The following is a 20273-nucleotide window of genomic DNA, read 5'->3' as shown; positions in this document are numbered from 1 at the left end:
AGGGGGTGGGGTGGGTGGGTTGGGTGGGGGGGTATTGTCCCTTTCATTATCCCCACATATACTGACTTTTCTCTCTGCCATATGAAATTTTAATATCTTCTCTTTTGCTTTTTTCTGTCTCCTTCAATTAATGATATACTCCAAAGTCAATAAGAACTTTTCTAATCATGTTTAACCTAAAATCATTTATTTTTGTGTTCCATTGCAAAAATCCCAAACTCTGATTTATTAGATTGCTGTTTAATTATGGGGCATGACTATAATTATGGTGAAAAATAATATATGATGTATCCACCACTTTAAGATTCTTTTTAATAGTAAGTACATATGTGATATTTCCCCACATGAACTTACATTGCCATGTCACAAGCATGTACAAAAACAACAAATGTCACATTAGTTGACATAGATTCGAGACATAATCAGAATTTGAAGTTTATGAGCTTTAAAGACGTCTTTAAAATAACTAAACTGATATAAGAATTCCAACCAACACCCATTTAGAGCAGATGGAGATTCTCAAACGGGAAAAAACAGCGTTTTTCCTAGCAATGTATGTGAGTGACAACAGAAAGAAAGTGCAACAGGTGAGCAATGTTAGAAAGAAAGTTGTTAACTTTGCCTTAAACCAGTATTTCCCTGCTATATACGTTCTGTACAAGAAAAAAAGTCGAAAATGTAACTTGAATCAATACGTTTGCTGCTACTACAGTTAACACGGGAGTGATTAGGAAGACAAAAGTTACGTTTGCTACTTCACAAACACACTAAAGAGGTGCAGTCTTTTACATCACAATACACTTGTCTTTTGATGACTTGGGATCTGGCTTGGGGGACGAAGACATAATTCTTGCGCTGTTACTTGGTACCTGAACGGAAGTAATTTACTGTCTTAGATAACTAAAACGCTAGTTGAAACTAGGAGATACCAAATGTGCAATACAAAATATCAGAAGATTTCGAGCATACCTGAGGACCAGTAATCAACCTTGGCCGATCATTAAAAGCTGGTTGCTGGGGGTTCTGATTTCTCTGTGGTGCCTGTTGATGTTGTTGATCAAATTCCTGTTGCTGAAGAGCTATTGCCAATTGTAGATCAGAACTGCCACACGACAATACATATCTTAGCACCATCACCAAGTAGATATATTCATGCTATCAAATAAAGGTTGCAAATATAAGTGTATCGACTTTTAAGGAATCCTTAAGAGTCAGCACTACAGTTTAAACAAAATACTATTTCACGTCATTATGTTAACTAAAACGTGTCGACAACTTCTACTGATGCAAACATTTTTTGGAGACATATTATAGGATGGCTTTGATGCTAGAACAGGAAGACAAAACAAGGCAAAGGTTGAATTATCAACAGACAGACTGGTCGAAAACGCTATTCTGCCAATTGAAAGACACCAGGAGAGCTAATGAAATATGATCTGCAGTGTTCCATTCTCATTTAATATATGCAAAAGAAGAAACATAAATATTACTTGAAAGTTGGATGTCCTTGCTCTCTGTCCACGCTTGCAAGAAAGTTCTGAGAGTAACAACTGAAGTTAGTTTCACAAACGCCATTGTTACAAATCCATAACATTCTATTACAGGCAAAGAACTACGTACTGCAGTACTGTCCATAGCACTCTGTTGATCCCATGTGGTGTTGGCATTATCTTCGACCTTGAATTCCTTGAAATTGCTAGTCACGTATATCGTGTTTCCATTCACCTAACATTGTGAACGCAAAGTTAATAGGCAATGCATGCAAGTAATAATACAATAACTTTTGGAAACAAGACAAATAGATTCTTAATAGAGCTGCATTATACTGTTTGTTCTTCCTTATAAGAGGCAGCAAGACATGCAAAGGCCAAATATAGCAACGGGGTAGGCAACAGTATAGTGTTTATACCAAATTTATGCTATTTGACACTATCAAACATGGCAAACAACATGTGCTTAGGTAAAACAGAGAAGATGATAATTTGCAGTTTATCCCTGTTGGAAAAAATCCAAAATAAATATATGACAAGACACACTTCTTACCTCGTTGAATTTCTCCCAAACCAAATCAGGCTGATTAATAAATCCTTGGTCAGTGGCCAAAATATATAATTCGCCTTCAAACTGCACAATAGTTGACATCAATTTTCCGTGCTCAGAAAGCTTAATAAGTGCAGATTAATCACATCTTTAAAGGAAATTACTTTACCACAGTATAAATCAAATAAATAATGATAATAATATACTCGTCCAGTAGAACAACAGAGCAGGCGAATACCTTAAACATAGTATTGAAATGATTATTCCTGAAGAAAACACAAAGTTCTCTCTCTTTCAAACCCTCTTGCAAGGAAAACAATCTGTGCGGAAGAGGAAAAAAGGAGAATTTTGTTACTTCTAGAAAACATAGAATTACAGTTATGAATGGGAGAATGAACTTATAACAGGGAAGGGAGCATACCCAAAGATTGTTAACTGACTTGCACTGTTCTTCAGAAAGTTCCTCACCAGTTCGCCTAATGAGAATTAAGAAAGAGCAAAAGATGTTGAAATACAATTAGATAAAGAGACATTCTTTAATTACTTTTTCTTTGGAAAGTATCGAGTTAGACATTCACCCTACGCAAGAACATCTGATTTGCCTGATTCATTCATAAAAACAATTTCTCACCTTCTTTCTGTGTGATTTCATCCTTCGCGATTATCTCAGGCACATCTCTACTGCCTCCATTCACTTGTTCAGCAAGAACCACCTCGCCCTCATACATAGGCTCTCGACTTTGGTAACTTGTGGTTGCTGACTCCAATATGCAATCCTCTCCTTCATACATGGGTTCATCACCATCTATGGAAGAATTAAAGGTTTCAGCTTCATCTGTGTCATGTCCTCTACCACCAGAAGAATCTGCGGCTGCAGAGGGTATCGACGAACTTGATGAATCAAACACATCACAACCAACTTGATTGGGTTCAGCTGCATTCCCATCTTCAGCAATAACGATTGTTCCAGGATTCTCATGATTTTCACAGGCAGATGAAGAAATTTGACCAGACTCAAGAAGCAGACTCTCATTTTCAGCCAGCAGTTTTGCATTTCCAAGATCTTGGATAGGGGTTTCCTGATCACATTTCAGGGAGGAACTAACAGCTACTTCAGAGGCCAACTGGGAACTATTTGGACTGCCATCACCAGATATTTTGCTAATGTTAGCTACTATTTCTTCTGTGGATACCAATGCTTCATGCTGCAGAACTGGTTGTGTCTCAATAGCATTTACTTCTGATATCTTGTTAAGAACCACTGGCTCTGGACACTTAAGATTTGCTATCTCACCCAAAGAATGTAGTCCATCGGTTTCTACAGATGGAGTTGCTATTTCAGCCTCAGATAATTGAAGGGCTTTCAACAGCTCTGCTTCTTCTTCAATATCTCCTTTTCTAGCTGTATGGCGATCAGTGATGGAGACAGGAGAATCATCAAATGATCTCCCTCTTGAGAGGCATGGAGAAGGTACCCCTAGGGCTGCAGTTGTAGCAGCAGCAAAATCAACATCGTCGTCTTCAGAAGTTTTTTTATGCTCAGTTTCCATATTTTGGGTATCAAGGGAAACAAGCTCCCCCATCAAAGTATTGTACGACTTTGATCCAATTGCATTTTCCGTATCATGGTCCTGGAACAAATTGATAATTCAGACATATGATTCACCAATAACCAATGGTTGCAACTGGTCTTTAAACTTGCAACAAACTATTATCAGAGCAAAATGGTCAAAATAATGCAGCCCATAACAAGAACCGTCTAAAGAAAAAATACATCCTTGATACAATCTCAGGCTTCATTTCAATATTTGCACACATCTGAATTATAGGTACTAAAATTTAGAAGGTTTTCCAAGACCAAATGAGTTGCCGTCATTTGACATCTCATTCTAACATTGAGAAAAACTTTCAACTAGTACAGGACATCATGAAGTCACTTAAATCATGGATAAAAAGAGATGAACTACACACAATCCAAGGAGTATTGATTTAAAATTAAGAAAATACACAAAATTATTCGCATTATCTATTCTAAAGAGTATTATTGCACAAATAAGCAAGAGTTAAATGGAATAGCTATCACTAGTCACTAGTTAAAAAAATAAAAAATTAAACTTGGATGCAATTATTTAATCATTAAACAAGACACTATGCCTTGATACTAGGGGTGGAAAATTCATAGGTGGAACTAAATTTGGGGAAGTCAATAAATGGGCCATTGGCCCCCGTACAAATTAAACTGGCCTGAGAAACGGATTACAGCCAACCCACCCAATCTAAAAGGATTTCTCAACTACGTATACAATGCCATTAATAGTCATCAATTCATTGCTTAAAGAGATGAAGTGATGCAAAGTGAGCAGTTCAGAAAGATCTGTGCTTCAAACAAGGACTTGTAAATAATCCCCAACAAAAAGTAATCGGTTTTTTGAATCTCAACTTTCAGAAGTTGGATTAATATCAATATTATTGTAATTGGATATTGGGATTTGTTAATTTAATTGTAAATAGATTCTTATATGTAGTACTAAACTCATACAGATTCCGTATTTTTAAAATTTTCTGTAAATTATGGGCTTTGCTATAAAGAAGCAAACCACTTCAGTTCTCGATTTCCACTTCAAGCCCCAAGGACCTTTTTGTCCTCTTTTTTTGCGCTTTCACTTTTGAAGAAAGTGATTGTAGCTCTCTTACTGTGTGTTATGCCAGCTTTTTATTAGTTTATCTACAGATCATACAAAACAAAAAACTGTAGTTTAGTTTTTCTTCTACCTGTTTCTTCATCCTTGAGGTTGATTAAAACTCACACAATCAGTGTTACAAAAGGCGAGCGCCTCCTCGCCTTTGGCGAGAGGCGAGGCGAGGCGATGGGTCCTCGCCATTCTCTGCTGAGGCGAGGCGATAGTAAAAAGGCGAGGTGTGGCGAGGTGTGGCGCTGCAATGGCGACAGAAAAGGCGCCGCCTTTTTAATTAAAAATATTTGACTTAATAATATTAGTCAAAATTAGGGTTTTTTTTTTACTTTTGAAATTTCTGAAACTCCATCGCGACTCTCTCTCTCTCTCTCGATTGACTCTCTTCTCTTCTCCTCCATTGCTGTCTCTTCTCCCTCGTTCTCCATCGCTGTCAGCTTCTCCATCGCGAGCCTCTCTCCAGTTCTCCCTCGCTGTCGGATTCTGTTCTCCTTCTCCCTCGCCGGCTGCCGACTCACGATTGTGTTCCCTCCGACCCTCGCGACTCTCTGTTCTCCAGGGATCGTTTTCTCTCTTCTTCTTCAAAAATTTTTTTCTGTTCTTCTTCAGTTTTTTCTTTTCAGTTGTGTTTTTTTGGTGTAAGGTTGTAAGCACTAAGCAGTGCTTAGTTGCTTACTGCTTTGTGTAAACTTTTTTTTTTAAATTATAGGCAGTTAATTAAAATAAATCCTCTCTTTTCCTAATTATTTATTCCAATAGTCCTAAACAGCGAATTAATTGAATTTAATAATCAATGGCGGATGCTAGCAAAAAGAGGGACATTGGATGGAATTATGGCACTCAAGGGTTATAATTTTGAAGAAGAATAGACTTTTAAAGTTTTGGTTTATTGTATTTTGAATTGTTTGGTCTTTAAAGTTTTAGACATTTTAGTATCTACTATTGATTTTTGAATTGAATATTTGCTAATATGTGTTATTGCTATTAAGATTTTGGATAAAATATGCAATTAAATATTTTTAATTTTTGGTATTAATTCGCGCCTTTATTCAAAAAGGCAAGCGCCTCGCCGCGTGGCGAGGCAGGCCCTTGTCGCCTTTTGTCGCCTCTCGCCGTCCACAACACTGCACACAATCATATAGATTGCAACATAATACTTTATCTTTTCTTCTCATTTGCATAATGAAGTCAGACATTGTTCAGATTCTTGCAAATGTAAAGACATAATATAGAAACTAAACTACGTGAGATATATACATGGAGCTAAAAATAAAAGATCATACACTTAGGAACAAAAATAACCATATGGACTATAGAGAGTTATGAAGTTTCCAAGTTGAGTATTTCTATATGCAATTAAAAAATAAATCCAATTTGAAATGTATGTTGAAAAATCCTTTTCTCAAAGATAAATTTGTGCACATCAATCGTCTCTCCCTTTTCTCAGCCTATTAGTACTGTTGGTCTATTGTTGCATATGCACACAGTATTGGCTATATTGTGGGTGTTGTTTCTCATATAGCACACAGTAATATGGAGAGCAATCACAACTACAATAGACCCAACAGATTTATCAAGGATTGAATAAGGACTTGGAGAGAGCATCTTTTTCATGGAATTGGTTGCCTCAGTTTGTTGCTTCACACACATGTTTCCCGATATTTGTGAATCATCTGCCTGCTCAAGCTATTGATACCAAAAATTTTGAGTTTGTTCAGTGAAAAGGTTGGATGCCTGATATCAAGGATGGACCGACTTGTCAGCACACACAACTCACAAGTAGGCAAATACAAATGAGTATGGCATATATTTTATTTCCTACCTCTAGTAAAATGTGGATTTCTAGTAGTTGCCATACTTCTGGTTCTTATATCTCTCATTCAAGAGGCCTCTTCAGAAACTAGTCTTCCTATATGGATATTTTACGAGACCTATAACTTGTATGACAGTTCACTAGTTTATCTGAAAAATAATATTGTTGTTACAACGGAAAAAAATATTCTCATCCTTTTAGACAAAAAAAATGACAAAATGTTAGAATCTTAGAATGAATAAAGATAGCCTCATTTACCAGTTTATTACACGCCCACCTATGTCTCCATATATGCTCAAAATTATGGTGATGATCAATCGGGCTCTGCCTTTTACAGTTTCACGGGTTGATTTGGGTTATTGATTCAGTCCAAGTTGACCAGTTCACTACATGGTTGGTTTGGGCTATTTCCCCAAATCACCCATCATCAAAAATACCATTTGTCCCCACCCATTAAATACAGTTTTTCCGGCCGTGTTTGCCAGCAGCCCACCACTAATGTCATACAAAAACAAACCAATAAAAAAGTAAGGTGGAACAGAAACTTATAAAGTGAGGAGTGTATAGCAATAAAGAAGACAAATCCGTGACATATATCCTAATATGACCAATGGAGGAGTAACCTATGGAAACAAGTGTAGATCCTTGATTTTCCTCTTCCAAATAGGCTTTCCTTAGTCCCTAATCAGTTACAGAATGGTTGCACCAAACTGGCAGATTTTCAGTGTTCCGTATTCACTACCTATCACTCTTTTTGCAGTAGATTCTCGATTATTCATGATTATTTTGTTAATAAGTTCGCTTAAATTCTGCTTGGCGTTTGCATTAATTTGCATCATGGTTCCCGCTCTTTTCCTTGAAAACTAATTTAGTAGTTTTCATCAATTACTACAAAATTACACCATGTCTTGCAAGCCCAAATAGGCATTAAAATCACCAAAGTAAACATTGAGCGCATAAATTCCAAAACTGAATCAGATTTGCTTCTAACGTCTTCAAAATTCATGTAAAATACAGATGCAAGATAGACCAGCTTCTGGGAACAAGAACGATAAAGCAACCTGCTATCAATACTTAAAATATTTGTACTTGAGGTTTCTCTTTTAAGTTGTACCTTCATATATTAAACACCACGAAATAGAACAGTAACAACTAGGGCTAAGTCAAAACAAAATCTCCATACTAATAGATGTATCAAGCATATCTTTCAGCTTTAACAGTGTCTTGATATGCTTGCGAGGTTTAGTACAGGACGCAAAACCTAAGGCCCAAACAAGAGATCCTAGATTCAACATTCTCTAGCATATTTTTTGGTAGGTTCTAACCAAAACAACTGTCAGACTGTCAACTATTCAGTGTAACTAAACAAAAAGAACTAGCCTAATAAACAACTTAAAAAATGTAGCTTAAACTCATACCTGTGGATCAACTATCCAACCATGATAAAGTGGAATATCCAAAAGATCAAATATTGCACATTCACGAGTGAACTCAAAGTCATCAATTCTGCCAAATAAGACATGTATTCCGTCAGACCCAAACTGGAAACATGCAGGTAATTGCATCCTAAAGATATAGTAACACGTGTATAGCAAAGTGAACAGAAGCAATCAAAAAAGGATAGTTTGTCTACCTCCTGAATTTTATATTTACATCAATACCAGTTGCAAGTCTAGGAAGCAAATCAATTGCATCAGCAATATTCTGTTGCTGATTTTCAACATATCCAGCATCTTTGTCCTGGATAGCAATTTAAAAAGCTGACGATTACCTCAAATCCAGTAAACAGAGACTACATTTGACTTTATAAATTATACAACACAAGACTACCCGAAACAGTACAATGAAAGGAACAAAAAGCATATCCATAAAGGCAATCTAATTACATTGACATTACTGTTTGAATCTATCAGCCGCTCAGCAACGAGAGAAAGCAATTTCTCCTGTGAAACCTCAGGAATATCAGGGCTCAAGCTCAAGTTGTTCTTCAACAATAGTACATTACCTGTAAACATATAACAAAGATTCATATTAAATACACATACTGACTATCAAATATAAGTCAAAACATTGACAGGGATTTTCAAGCAAACTGGTTGATGACATCAATAACCTTCTTCATGAACAAGAAATGACAATATACAATAGAATTGATCATTCGAAAATGAATTCCCTTTGCTTTATTAGTACCAACAAATTGCTTGAGTTCCAACAGCTCTGAGTATAACCAGGAAGATAATTTCAGGTGAAGTGATTATTATCATCCCTTTAATTTTTATCATAATTTATCTTCCTCTTCTTCTTACAGCAAGGAACAACTTTAACCTCAGCTAGTCAACTGATTTCCCTAACTCAAAATAAGTGAACACAAGTTATTTATAACCTTAAATTTGATGAGATGTGTTGAACATCAAGAGAACAAATACTGGTTATTTTACAATAAATTGAATCCCCAAAGTAGAAAGCTTTTCTTATTCCATTTAGCTTAAAACTCCCACGTTTCTTAAAAATAATACTCCTATATAAGGAGCTCTGCTGAATGTGGTAACTGCTAATTATGACAAGTAATATTTCTCTCTCTTCTCTGTTCACAAAGTAGCACAGACCTAGAAGATATATAAGTAGCAAATGTGTACATATGGATGGCCTTGCCCGACCAACATTTTGTTTCTTTTTCATAATTTTCCTTCTTTCGATGATCCATTCTGTTACAGACTGACAGCACCATTTTATTTCTGGTGTCGTATCAATGGAGACCTCTAAGTACTTCTTTTGAGTGACCAATCTAACGGGGACTACCTTTTTCCAGCCTATTTTTTCTCTTCCCATATGGTAACTTCTTCAACAACTTTACAGCCTATATTCAGGGAATTTTCTCAACTACAATGTCAATTCAAGCTGCTCCAATTTTTTTTTGAAGGGTTGCACTGTACCTTTTCCACTGATTGAGAGTAGATACTTTTTTATGCATATTTGAAAATGTAGCTTTTTTTAGGCTTTTCGCACTTGATAACACTGATCCGAAGTTCGTTACAACCAATCACGTGCCAGCCAAATCCCTAGAATCAAATCTCTATAGATTGTTATAATCATGTAGTGTAAATGAGAAAAGTTTCTAATTTTTCTAACCTCATTCCTTTTCTTTCTGAATTCTCTTTATTTCCATTTACATCGTTTGATCTCTCTCACAAACCAGAGCAGCTCAAGCTACAGTTTTGATTCACAATAAAAAGATACAGACTGCTATCCTAAAAGGTCATCATATCCAGGTTTCGGCTAACCTATAGTCAACCCTAACAGTAAAATGATAATCCAAAAGAACTACTGATTTCTCTCTAATGGGGTTCTCTAAAACTAAAGATTGTTCATGAAAACTCAATTCACATCCTATCATTCACAATTTCACATATAAATAAAATAAGAACAGGATTCATCAAAACAAAGTAATCAAAACATCAGAACTTATATGTGTTAATCTCAAATTAAACACTTAATAAAACCCTAAAAACAGCAAAAAGGGGCAGAGAAAAGAGGGTTTACAGATAGCGAGAAGTGGACAAGGTCCATTATCGTTCTGGAGAATGATTGGTGTTGTTCGGCCCAAGAATTGAATAACCTTTGTTTTGTGCACCATTTCTTTCGTTTCTGGCTCCTCCGGCTTCCGTTCTTCCGATTGAGAAGTGGGTATTGAAGAATCCATCTTCTCGATTCAAATTCGATTCCTTCCAATACACAATTCAATTGAATTCAACAAAATTCCAATACAAAATCTATCAGTTTGTGAAACTTTCAGAGTAAGAACAGCGATGATGTACGTATATATATATATATACAGACAAGAGATTATGGAAATCGACGAAATCAAAGGTGAAATGAAACTTTATGAATAAGAAAACATTTTTCCCTTCTTATGGGTCGGTAGAGTAAATTAGCTAAAGTATGAGGACTTGTTAATAATTATAGATTCATATGGCAATATTTTAATAAAATTTTATTAAGAGATTAAAACAAGAATTTTGAAGTAAGAAGAAGTTTGATATAAATGTTTAATATGTAATTTTTTTCTACTATTTATCTATTTTTAAGAGTTTGGTACGGAGGTGAGTTATGTATGTATTTAATTTAATTTTTTGTTTGATATAAGTGTTAATACAAATTAACAAAGAAGTTATAGAACGACTAGACTTACTTAAAAAATTGAAGGAAAACTAGCAATAGTTACTCATTAGTGCTTAACGGTTTCTTGTTTTAGTTGGAAATTTATGCTTCTTAGCACCATTTAGAAAAGGTGTCACCTTGACGTGGTGGAAGTCATCGGTTCGAGCCTGATTATCCCTAAGCTTTATGTGAGTTTTTCTAGTTGGATTCGCTCCCCCGCGGTCGTTCAATGAGAATGAATAAGAGGCTCCTTGGATTGGGGTGAGGGGGCAAGGGTGACTATATTTCTGGGAGCGATCTTTGGGCTAATATGAAACGCATGCATACAAGTTATGCCTTGAAATGAAAGACAATTCCGTATCCGTTTTGTCTGCTAACAAGGAAGCTATAGTAATGCAACCATGAATCTAATGGAGCGTTCGATCCTGACTCAGGATGAACGTTGACGACATGCTTAACACATGCAAGTCGGACGAAAAACACGCATTATCGTGAATGTTCTTTGTTGGTTAATGATGTTTTATAGTTTTATCAATATACATATCATGTTCAGTTGCTCATTGAGAAGAAAATTACTCATATATGAGCTAAACTAATGAGGTGTTTGATTTGCAATTTAAAAAACCTGCATAACTGACCATTGACGAATATAAATAAGGTATGAAAGAGTACATATTATTTTATAGAGGATTAAAAAAAAAATAACTAACACATAAATAATAAGTAATAAATAATCAAAAATCTGTATAAATTAATACATGAACTCCATCATATAACTAATATATGTGCCTCACTAGTTTATATCCATATGTACTTTTTGCTTTTGATGATTTTTTCATGAATTAATAATAATGATAAGGTATAAAATAATAGTAATATTTATAAAAAGCAAATGACTCTCAAGATTAGTACATAAGACTTAAAAAGGAAATTTTTGAAGTTGAAAATAAAAAAGTTATGGGGAATTAATTATTTCTATTTTGAATGAAAGTTGAAAGAGGAAACATATACTTAATGCATAAGTAAATTTTTTTAGAAAAAAATCTTCTAGAGCTTTTTTGTCAGTCAAACCTTTGAGAAATTCTGTGGGAGGACAAATGTGAAAATGACCAATATATATATTACTAATATAAGAAGTTAATAAAAATAATTAAATTACAGAATCTTGAATTGCTAATTTTATGTTTATGTGATCAAAGGTTTATTCTAAAATTTAATTACAATGTTTCGTCATAAACTAGTAAAAGTAAGGAAAAATATATCTAACATAAGATGTTTATATTAACTTAATAAATATATAATTATATATATAGAAACTTCTATTTCTGTTTAAGAGATTACACATATGATTGATGTAAAATAGTTATTTAAAATAATAAATTCAACGAGATTATAAGTGAATAATGTAATTAAAAAGTCTCGTTTGCACTAATCAAAAAGAAAGTTTACTTATATAGATATTTGGATCAAATTAATGATTGTTTACATACTATTGTTTTTACCTAAAATTATATTAAAGTGAATTAACTTAGTATAAAGACCAAAAATGAATACGTATTTACCTACTAATGAAAATGTTGAGCTCATTTGGTGTCTTTTCCTAAATTAAAAAATACTACTTTTAATCTTTTTTTCAACGAGGGCGGACATTGATTAAAAAGTTACATTATGAAAATGAAACAATGATTAACAAGAAGAACTTGTTGTTAATTATAGGGATAATGTAAAAGTACTCCCTCAATCTATTCCAATCTCAGAAATATATTTATACTATATTAAGATCCTATTATCCTCTGAATTTATCTTATTAATTTTCTATCCTTTTTCGGCCTACGTGACACTATTGTGGGTCTAACACTGATTGACTTTTATTTTAATCTAGTGTCACGTAGGTCGCAAATGGATAGAAAATTACTTATAAAATAAATTCTGGGAGTAATAGGACCTTCATATAGTATAAGTGTGTCTCTGAAATTTCGGGCATAGGTTGAGGGGGTACTTGTGCATTTTCCCTTAATTATATATATATATTTGGCAAATGTATACGACTGTAGAAAGATTACCCAATGGTTTTTTTAAAATAATAATATAGAGATTCTCAACGTAAATAATATAGAATGGTTGAGTCTTAATTATCAATTCTAATAAAATAACAATTTAAAAAAATAATTGTCTGTTTTTGATCGATATGTTAACAAAGATTCTATGATAATGAACTTGTTATTACGTACATGTGTTAGGTTAAATTACATTAACATTGTATCAGATTGTTCGAATTTTAATGTGAATATTAATGAGAAAAATAAAAGAAAAAACTACATTGACAACAAAATAATTATATCACCCATATATATAACTTAAATTTTTTTTTTTTTTTGGTAAAAGTAACAATTACTTATTAGTTTGTTGTTTGATTAGTGGCATAATGACTTCTTAATTTATTACAATATCAATTTTTTTATGAAATTGACAATCTACTGACAGAAAAAAAAACTTATAACCTACGTGGGTACATTTTACACAGTATAATATGGTGGATAAAAAATATTCATAATTGTAGCACTTAAGTTATGAGCAAAAAGGTAGTAACTAATTAATTAATATAAAAATCATAAAAGTATATATAGTAAGTATTTTTAATGTGTTTTTTCATGGACGATAACAATAGGGCGGTGCTTAGCATATAAAGTCTTCATTAAAACCCTATACATGACACCAACTAATCCAACTTTGATCCAATTAAATAAGCAGTTGGTATTTTAATTTGTTCTTTTTTCTGGCTTGACGTAATATCTGGATAACTATATTGAAACTCAATTAAATTTGGATTCACGTACTTTATGATGACGCTCTCAACATGACATTTTTTCATTTTCAAAAACGAAAAATCTCTACATTAAAAATAAAGAAATCTCAATCATTCTTTCACAACTCAGGTCGATACAAATTATTTATCTTACGAAATATGTTTGGTTGAAACTTTATGTGCTTAATTTTCTTTTTATAGAATAAAATACATTAGTGGCATTATTCTCAAGACTTTAAAATTGGATATGTGATGTATATAGTGGGGGAGCCCTGAATTTTATAATATTTGAGATTCCAAAAAACATATATTAGTATCTGGAAGTTGAATAAAAAGTAAGAAAAAATTTTCAACCATATTTTATAATTATAACGATCGGCGTATATATATATATAAAGAAAATTGTCAATCATTTCTTAGAACAGAAAAAGTATGAATTAAACCTATATTATGCCAAAATATTTTTTAGCGGTAACAATTTAATTGTAGTGATAATTATATTTTCTAATTATAACGATCGGTATATATAGTATTTTTTTAATAATTGTTACTAGTGTAGTGATAATTATATTTTAGCATTCTTTCTTAATTACGCTAAAGCCTATAACAATATTACAATTAATGACAATTAAATTATATCAATTAAGATTTGGCACTCTTTATGATTTTACACATTTATTATTGCTTAAAATTTATTTTTATTATGATGGTAGTTGTTGTGGGGTTTTAAGGCTATCAAAATTACTCAACAATGGTGATCATCTACACAAAAAACAGTAAGGAAGCCATAGTAGGCAATTGAGAAGAAGCAATTCAGAGAATCTAAATTTAGAAATGTAAAACACACATTCTGTATTGATTATTTCAATATATATACAAGAGTGTGAAATTGGCATCTGTATCCAACTAAGCAAAATGGAATATGTGAAAATAACTAACTTTCTAATTTTCTAACAAACTTGATGTAATAGCTAACTATTTAGTCTAACTAACAAACTATCTAATAGTAATCAATATTCTGTTAACTACAACATAATTATATTGTTAATACCCCTCCTCAAGTTGGCAGTGATGATCTTACAGCCAACTTGTTAAGTAATGTTGAATGTTTGACTCCAATTAGAGCCTTTGTGAGGATATCTGCTAGTTGTTCAGTAGTGGAAATGTGATGAAGTGAAATAAGCCCCTCCTGAAGTTTAGTGTGTACAAAATGACAATCGACTTCAATGTGTTTGATTTTTTCATGGAATACAGGATTGTGAGCTATATGGATAGCGGACTGACTATCACAGAAGACAGGGGTTGGTGAAGGATCGATATAGTCAACTCATTTATCAACCTGTGAAGCCAAACTAATTCACCTACAACTTTCCTGAGGGATCTATATTCTGCTTCTGCAGAGGATAATGAGATAGTTTCCTGTTTCTTTGATTTCCAATTGATTGGACTGTTTCCAAGTAAAACCAAATAACCACTGACTGATCTTTTTGAGTCTGGACACGATGCCCAGTCTGAATCACAATATGCTTTGATTGATCAATCAGGATCTCTGGATAAATGAAGGCCCAATGTTGGATCTTGTTTCAAGCACCTAAGAAGATGAAATGCTGCCTGCAGGTGTGGATTTCTGGGGTCCTACATGAATTGACTCAGATGTTGAACACTAAATGCTATGTCCATTCTAGTGTTGGTAAGAAAATTCAATTTCCCCACTAATTTTCTGTAATATGTGGGATCAGGTAATGGAGTTCCTTATTTGGCTCTTAGCTTGATATTTGGATTAAGAGGAGATGTAAGTGAACTATAACTAAAACAATCATATTCTTTTAGCAGATCCAGTACAAACTTCCTCTGAGAGACAAGTACCCCTCCTGGTATGTCAAGTATCTCTAATCCCAGAAAGTAATGCAATCGACCAAGATCTTTGATCTTAAATGTGCTATCCAAGTAGGCCTTTAATTGTGTAATCTCAATATTATCTGTACCTGTGAGGATAACATCATCAACATAGACTGCAACAAAAACAACTAAGGAACCAGACTTTCTGTAGAAAAGTGAATAATCATGATGTGAATGTACATATCCTCTGAGTGATAAAGTTTCAGTCAACTTGGCATATCATTGTCAACTAGCTTGTTCGAGACCATAAAGAGACTTATTAAGCTTGCATACCAAGCTTAAATCATCCACATCAAGCCCTTGTGGCAATTTCATGTATACTTCCTCATGAAGATCACCATGAAGAAAAGCATTATTTACATCAAGTTGAAACATATCCCAACCTTTTTTAACAGCACATGCAATCAAAGTTCTCACAGTGGTTGTTAGTGAAAAAACTTACAAGATAATAAAATTGCAAGATTACAATTGAAAATAAAATGAAAAAAGTAATCTCTTCAGGCTGAGGCGCGGATATCTCGCTCTCTTTAAGGAGATTCAAGCCCACTGCAGCAAATGTTTTCACCGGTCCAGCAGTAGTCCTCTTTGACTTGTCCCTTCCAGGATACAACAACCTTCACAAAGTATTACTCAACAACTCTGGACAAGAGTTGAGTCCAAAGCTCCACAAAAAAGAACACCTCCCTTCAACTAATAAGAACTCTCTTTTAGACTAACTCTTTCACTCTTTGTTTTCTCTTATGAATTGTGTTTCTATAAAACCAAATGAAGACTACCACTATTTATACTATAAGAAGTCTTCCTAGCAATGAATAGGAAGATAATGGAGGTAGTAAATAGTGAAGATAATGGCAATGGGAGTTACATAGGTTACATAAGTTACAATGGGAGTTACATAGGTTACAAAGGTTACAAAGGTTACAATGGGAGTTACATAGGTTACAAAGAGTAATGGAGGAATTAAGAATGAAATACATTGATGGATAACCAATGCTAATGGATGATGTAGAAGTCATCCATTCCAATTGTCATTCTTATAACTCCAAAATAAAGCAATTTAATATGTTAAATATTAATATTAAAATGCTAATAACCTAACAGTGGTCATTTTTACCACTGGAGAATAAGTCTCTATATAGTCTACACCAGTTTGTTGAGTATAGCCTTTAACTACTAGCCTGGCTTTAAACCTTTCAATACTGTCATCAGATTTGTGCTTCACTTTATACACCCATTTACATTCAATTGCTTGCTTTCCTGCAGGTAATCTCACAAGATCCCAAGTATTATTTGCATAAAGTGCATCAAATCCTTGTATCATGGCATTTTGCCATGCAGGATTTAAGGCTGCCTTCTCATAAGATGAAGGTTCACTATCATGGCAAATGTTTTCAACCATTGGTTGACTGATGGAGGCAATGTCATTGGGGGTAATGTGGTGATGTTTGGTGAACAAGGCATTTCGAGAAAAAGCTTTAAAAATAGATTGTTTGGTAGAAATAGGAGTTTTTAAAGTAGGGATTGAACAAATGTAATCTTTCAAATGTGAGGGAATCTTATTTTCTCTTTGTGATCTTCTTTGTAGTATTGCAGGTTGAGAAGGTAATGAAGGATTAGGTGAATAATGCATATTGTGAGATGGAGAATGAGGATGAGGTGACAAAATTGAAGTAATAGGATGCACATCTGTATTTTGATTTATCAAAGTATTATCAAGCATTGAGTCAATACAATCATTAAAATCATTTGAAGAAACTGTTCCAGGAATAGAAGGAAAAATATATTTGTCTGAAGTTAAAGTGAAAGGAAATATATTTTCATGAAATACTACATCCCTAGACACATGTATCCTTTTTGTGGCAAGACTCATCACCTTAAACAAAAGGATAACCTACAAACACATGAGGAGTGGTTCTAGGATGTAGTTTATCCCTCTGAACTTTGGGTAGTGTAGGATAGCATAAACAACCAATAGATCTAAGTTGACTATAATTTGGCTTTTTCTTATATAAAACCTCATAAGGACACTTATTTTTCAGGTAGGTTGATGGGAGCCTATTTATGAGATGTGTTGTTGTAAGTATGCATTCTCCCCAGTATTTCATAAGAAGTTTTGATTGAAATAGGAGAGCTCTTGCTGTTTCCAATAAGTACTTATGTTTCCTTTCCACTATGTTGTTTTGTTGGGGTGTATATGGACAACTCTTTTGATGGATTATACCTTTGGATTGAAAGAAAAGTTTTGTTTCATTGTTGTTAAACTCTAGTCCATTGTCTGATCTTACACCTTTGATTGTGGTTTGAAATTGATTTTCTGCCATACTCACAAAGTTTTTAAGAACTTGTAAGACATTACTTTTTGTGCTCAACAAATGAGTCCAAGTAGATCTACTAAAATCATCTACCATGGTGATGAAATATTTATAGTTGTCATGGGTAGGTATATGGTAAAGACCCCATATATCAACATGGAGGAGTTCAAAAATGAAATTAGAGTGTGTGACACTTTACTAAAAGGTAATCTCTATTGTCTTGCCATAGTGCAAATTGTACACATAAATGGTTGTTTATTTGAAAAACTGGCTGGAATTGTAGGTATTTCCTCATTTTTGCAAAAGGCACATGGCCAAGTCTATTATGCCACAGTAAGTCTACAACATGTTTAGTAGAGATAGTATCAGAAGTGGAAGAACACACAAGTGGATCTGTACATTTATTTGTATCATGTAAAACTTTATTTGTAACCTTACTACTATTACTAGACAAAGAAGAATTAATTTATCAGGGTTCTTCAGACATCTTGAACAAAGAAAATAAAGTCCTTCTCTGCTACTACCAAGCACCTGAGGCCTCTTCACTGGAGGGGCCTGTAGTAAACAAGAGACATTAGTGAATAAAACTGTACAACTCATAGAAAGAGTCAATGAATGAACTGAAACTAGATTGTATTTAAAAGAAGGTACATATAATACATTGTGTAAAACAATTTCAGATGTGATCACTACATCATCAAATTCTGTCACCCTAACTTTATATCCATTTAGGCAAAGAAATAAGCATAGGGTAAGGCATGGTTTGAATATTGGTTAATGAAGATCTGTTAAAGGTTATATGGTTTGATGCCCCCGAGTCAATGACCCATAAGTCAGCACTTGATTTAAAACATTTACATGAAGGATTACCAAAATCAATAGAGAAAGAACAGACTACAATACCTGCAAAATTCACAGAACCAGCATCCATGTTTGAATTAGTTAAATCAGCTCCTTCAACTCGAAAATTCTGCAAAAGTTTCATCATATGATCATATTGTTTAGTGACTGTGGTCTTTAGGCTATGAATACCCTGTGAACAATCTTCTCCTTGTACAGATATCATATCATCAGAAGATCCATGCACATTAGCTACAACTCTCTTTCCCTTATATTCATGATTAATGTTCTGTCTAGCATGAGATCCATTATTCCTGTTAGCCTAATTGGGATATCCAATCAACTTATAACATTTTTCCCTGATATGTCCTGTCCTTTTGCAGTAACTACAAAACATAGCAATTCTATTGCTATTGCTACCTGAGTAATAGTTAGATCCTCCATAACTGTTGTTATTTCCTGAAGTGTTATTATTTCCAGAGTAGTTATCATTAGAGAATGATGTCTTGTAGTTCCTTCCCGTTGATCCCTTTCCATTATTGTTAGAAGAATTCACATTCAAAGAAATTGATTCCATAGGAATTTGATTAAAAGGTTTGAATTCTCTTTGCTTCTCTTCTTGAACCAATAAAAAGAAAGTCTGCGCCATTGATGGAAGAGGATTCATCATAAAAATATTACTTCTTATTACAGTATACACTTCATTCATCCCTATTAAAAACTGTATCAAACGTCTATCATGTTCTGCTCTATGCAACCCATCCTTAGCTCCACAAGTGCAAGCACAAGAACAATGATTCCTTACATTTAAAGTATTCAATTCTTCCCAAAGTTCTTTCATTCTAGTGTAATAGACTGTGATATCCAAACTTCCCTGTGTGAGATCATTAATTTCCTTTTGAATCTGATATAACTTTGCTCCATTCGTTTGATCATACCTATCTTCAAGTTCTTTCCAAAGCTCCACTGAATCATTAACATATTCTACACTATCTGAAATTTCCTTAGTGAGAGAATTTAAGATCCAGGAAGTTACCATATCATCATAACTCTGCCATTGACGTGACTGACTTGAATTTGCAACTGGTTTAGCACAACTACCATCGATGAATCCGAGCTTGTTCTTCACTGACAAAGCTCGCATAACTCCCCTTCTCCAGGACTGATATCCTGTTCCATCGAATTGAACTGGAACCATTACCATTCCAGGACTGTCAGAAGGATGTATATAGAGAGCATTGTACGTATCACCATTAACAGGAGTTCCCTGTGTTAGAGGAACATTTTCAGAACCTGTCATGATAGAGAATCAACTAGAAAAAGAAACAAAAAATTCAGATCAGAAGCAACGAGAGCAACCTTGCTCTGATGCCATATCAAAATTACTCAACAATGGTGATCATCTACACCAAAAACAGTAAGGAAGCCATAGTAGGCAATTGAGAAAAAGCAGTTCAGAGAATCTGAATTTTAGAAATGTAAAACACACATTCTGTATTGATTATTTCAATATATATACAAGAGTGTGAAATTGACATCTGTATCCAACTAAGCAAAATGAAATATGTGAAAATAACTAACTTTCTAATTTTCTAACAAACTTGATGTAACAGCTAACTAATAGTCTTACTAACAAACTATCTAATAGTAATCAATATTCTGTTAACTACAACATAATTATATTGCTAATAAAGGCTTTTATGAATCTTCTT

The 20273-nt window shown here is 33.7% G+C and overlaps 2 protein-coding genes and 1 long non-coding RNA gene across 3 annotated transcripts; all 3 read right to left on the bottom strand.

The window, feature by feature from the left end:
• Positions 1 to 595: 595 nt before the first annotated feature.
• On the bottom strand, positions 596 to 10414 carry LOC107028996 (ubiquitin carboxyl-terminal hydrolase MINDY-2). The gene is made up of 12 exons (XM_015230266.2): positions 10087 to 10414; positions 8433 to 8551; positions 8180 to 8286; positions 7965 to 8052; positions 2672 to 3671; positions 2462 to 2516; positions 2279 to 2360; positions 2044 to 2124; positions 1621 to 1725; positions 1491 to 1537; positions 970 to 1102; positions 596 to 869 (listed from the first exon to the last, which is right to left on the bottom strand). Exons 1-12 carry the CDS (start codon positions 10244 to 10246, stop codon positions 786 to 788), a joined length of 2061 nt encoding a protein of 686 aa, XP_015085752.1. The 5' UTR covers positions 10247 to 10414; the 3' UTR covers positions 596 to 785.
• On the bottom strand, positions 5356 to 7958 carry LOC114078381. The gene is made up of 2 exons (XR_003580044.1): positions 6556 to 7958; positions 5356 to 6467 (listed from the first exon to the last, which is right to left on the bottom strand). It is a non-coding gene; the product is annotated as an uncharacterized LOC114078381 (long non-coding RNA).
• A 7679-nt stretch (positions 10415 to 18093) lies between the features above and the next one.
• LOC114078267 lies at positions 18094 to 20010 on the bottom strand. The gene is made up of 2 exons (XM_027918816.1): positions 18625 to 20010; positions 18094 to 18276 (listed from the first exon to the last, which is right to left on the bottom strand). Exon 1 carries the CDS (start codon positions 19859 to 19861, stop codon positions 18884 to 18886), a length of 978 nt encoding a protein of 325 aa, XP_027774617.1. The 5' UTR covers positions 19862 to 20010; the 3' UTR covers positions 18094 to 18276; positions 18625 to 18883.
• Between the last annotated feature and the right edge of the window lie 263 nt (positions 20011 to 20273).

Source organism: Solanum pennellii, chromosome 8 (assembly GCF_001406875.1).
Source record: "Solanum pennellii chromosome 8, SPENNV200".
Classification (NCBI taxonomy): Eukaryota; Viridiplantae; Streptophyta; class Magnoliopsida; order Solanales; family Solanaceae; genus Solanum; species Solanum pennellii.
This window is presented reverse-complemented; position numbering and strand designations above follow the sequence as displayed.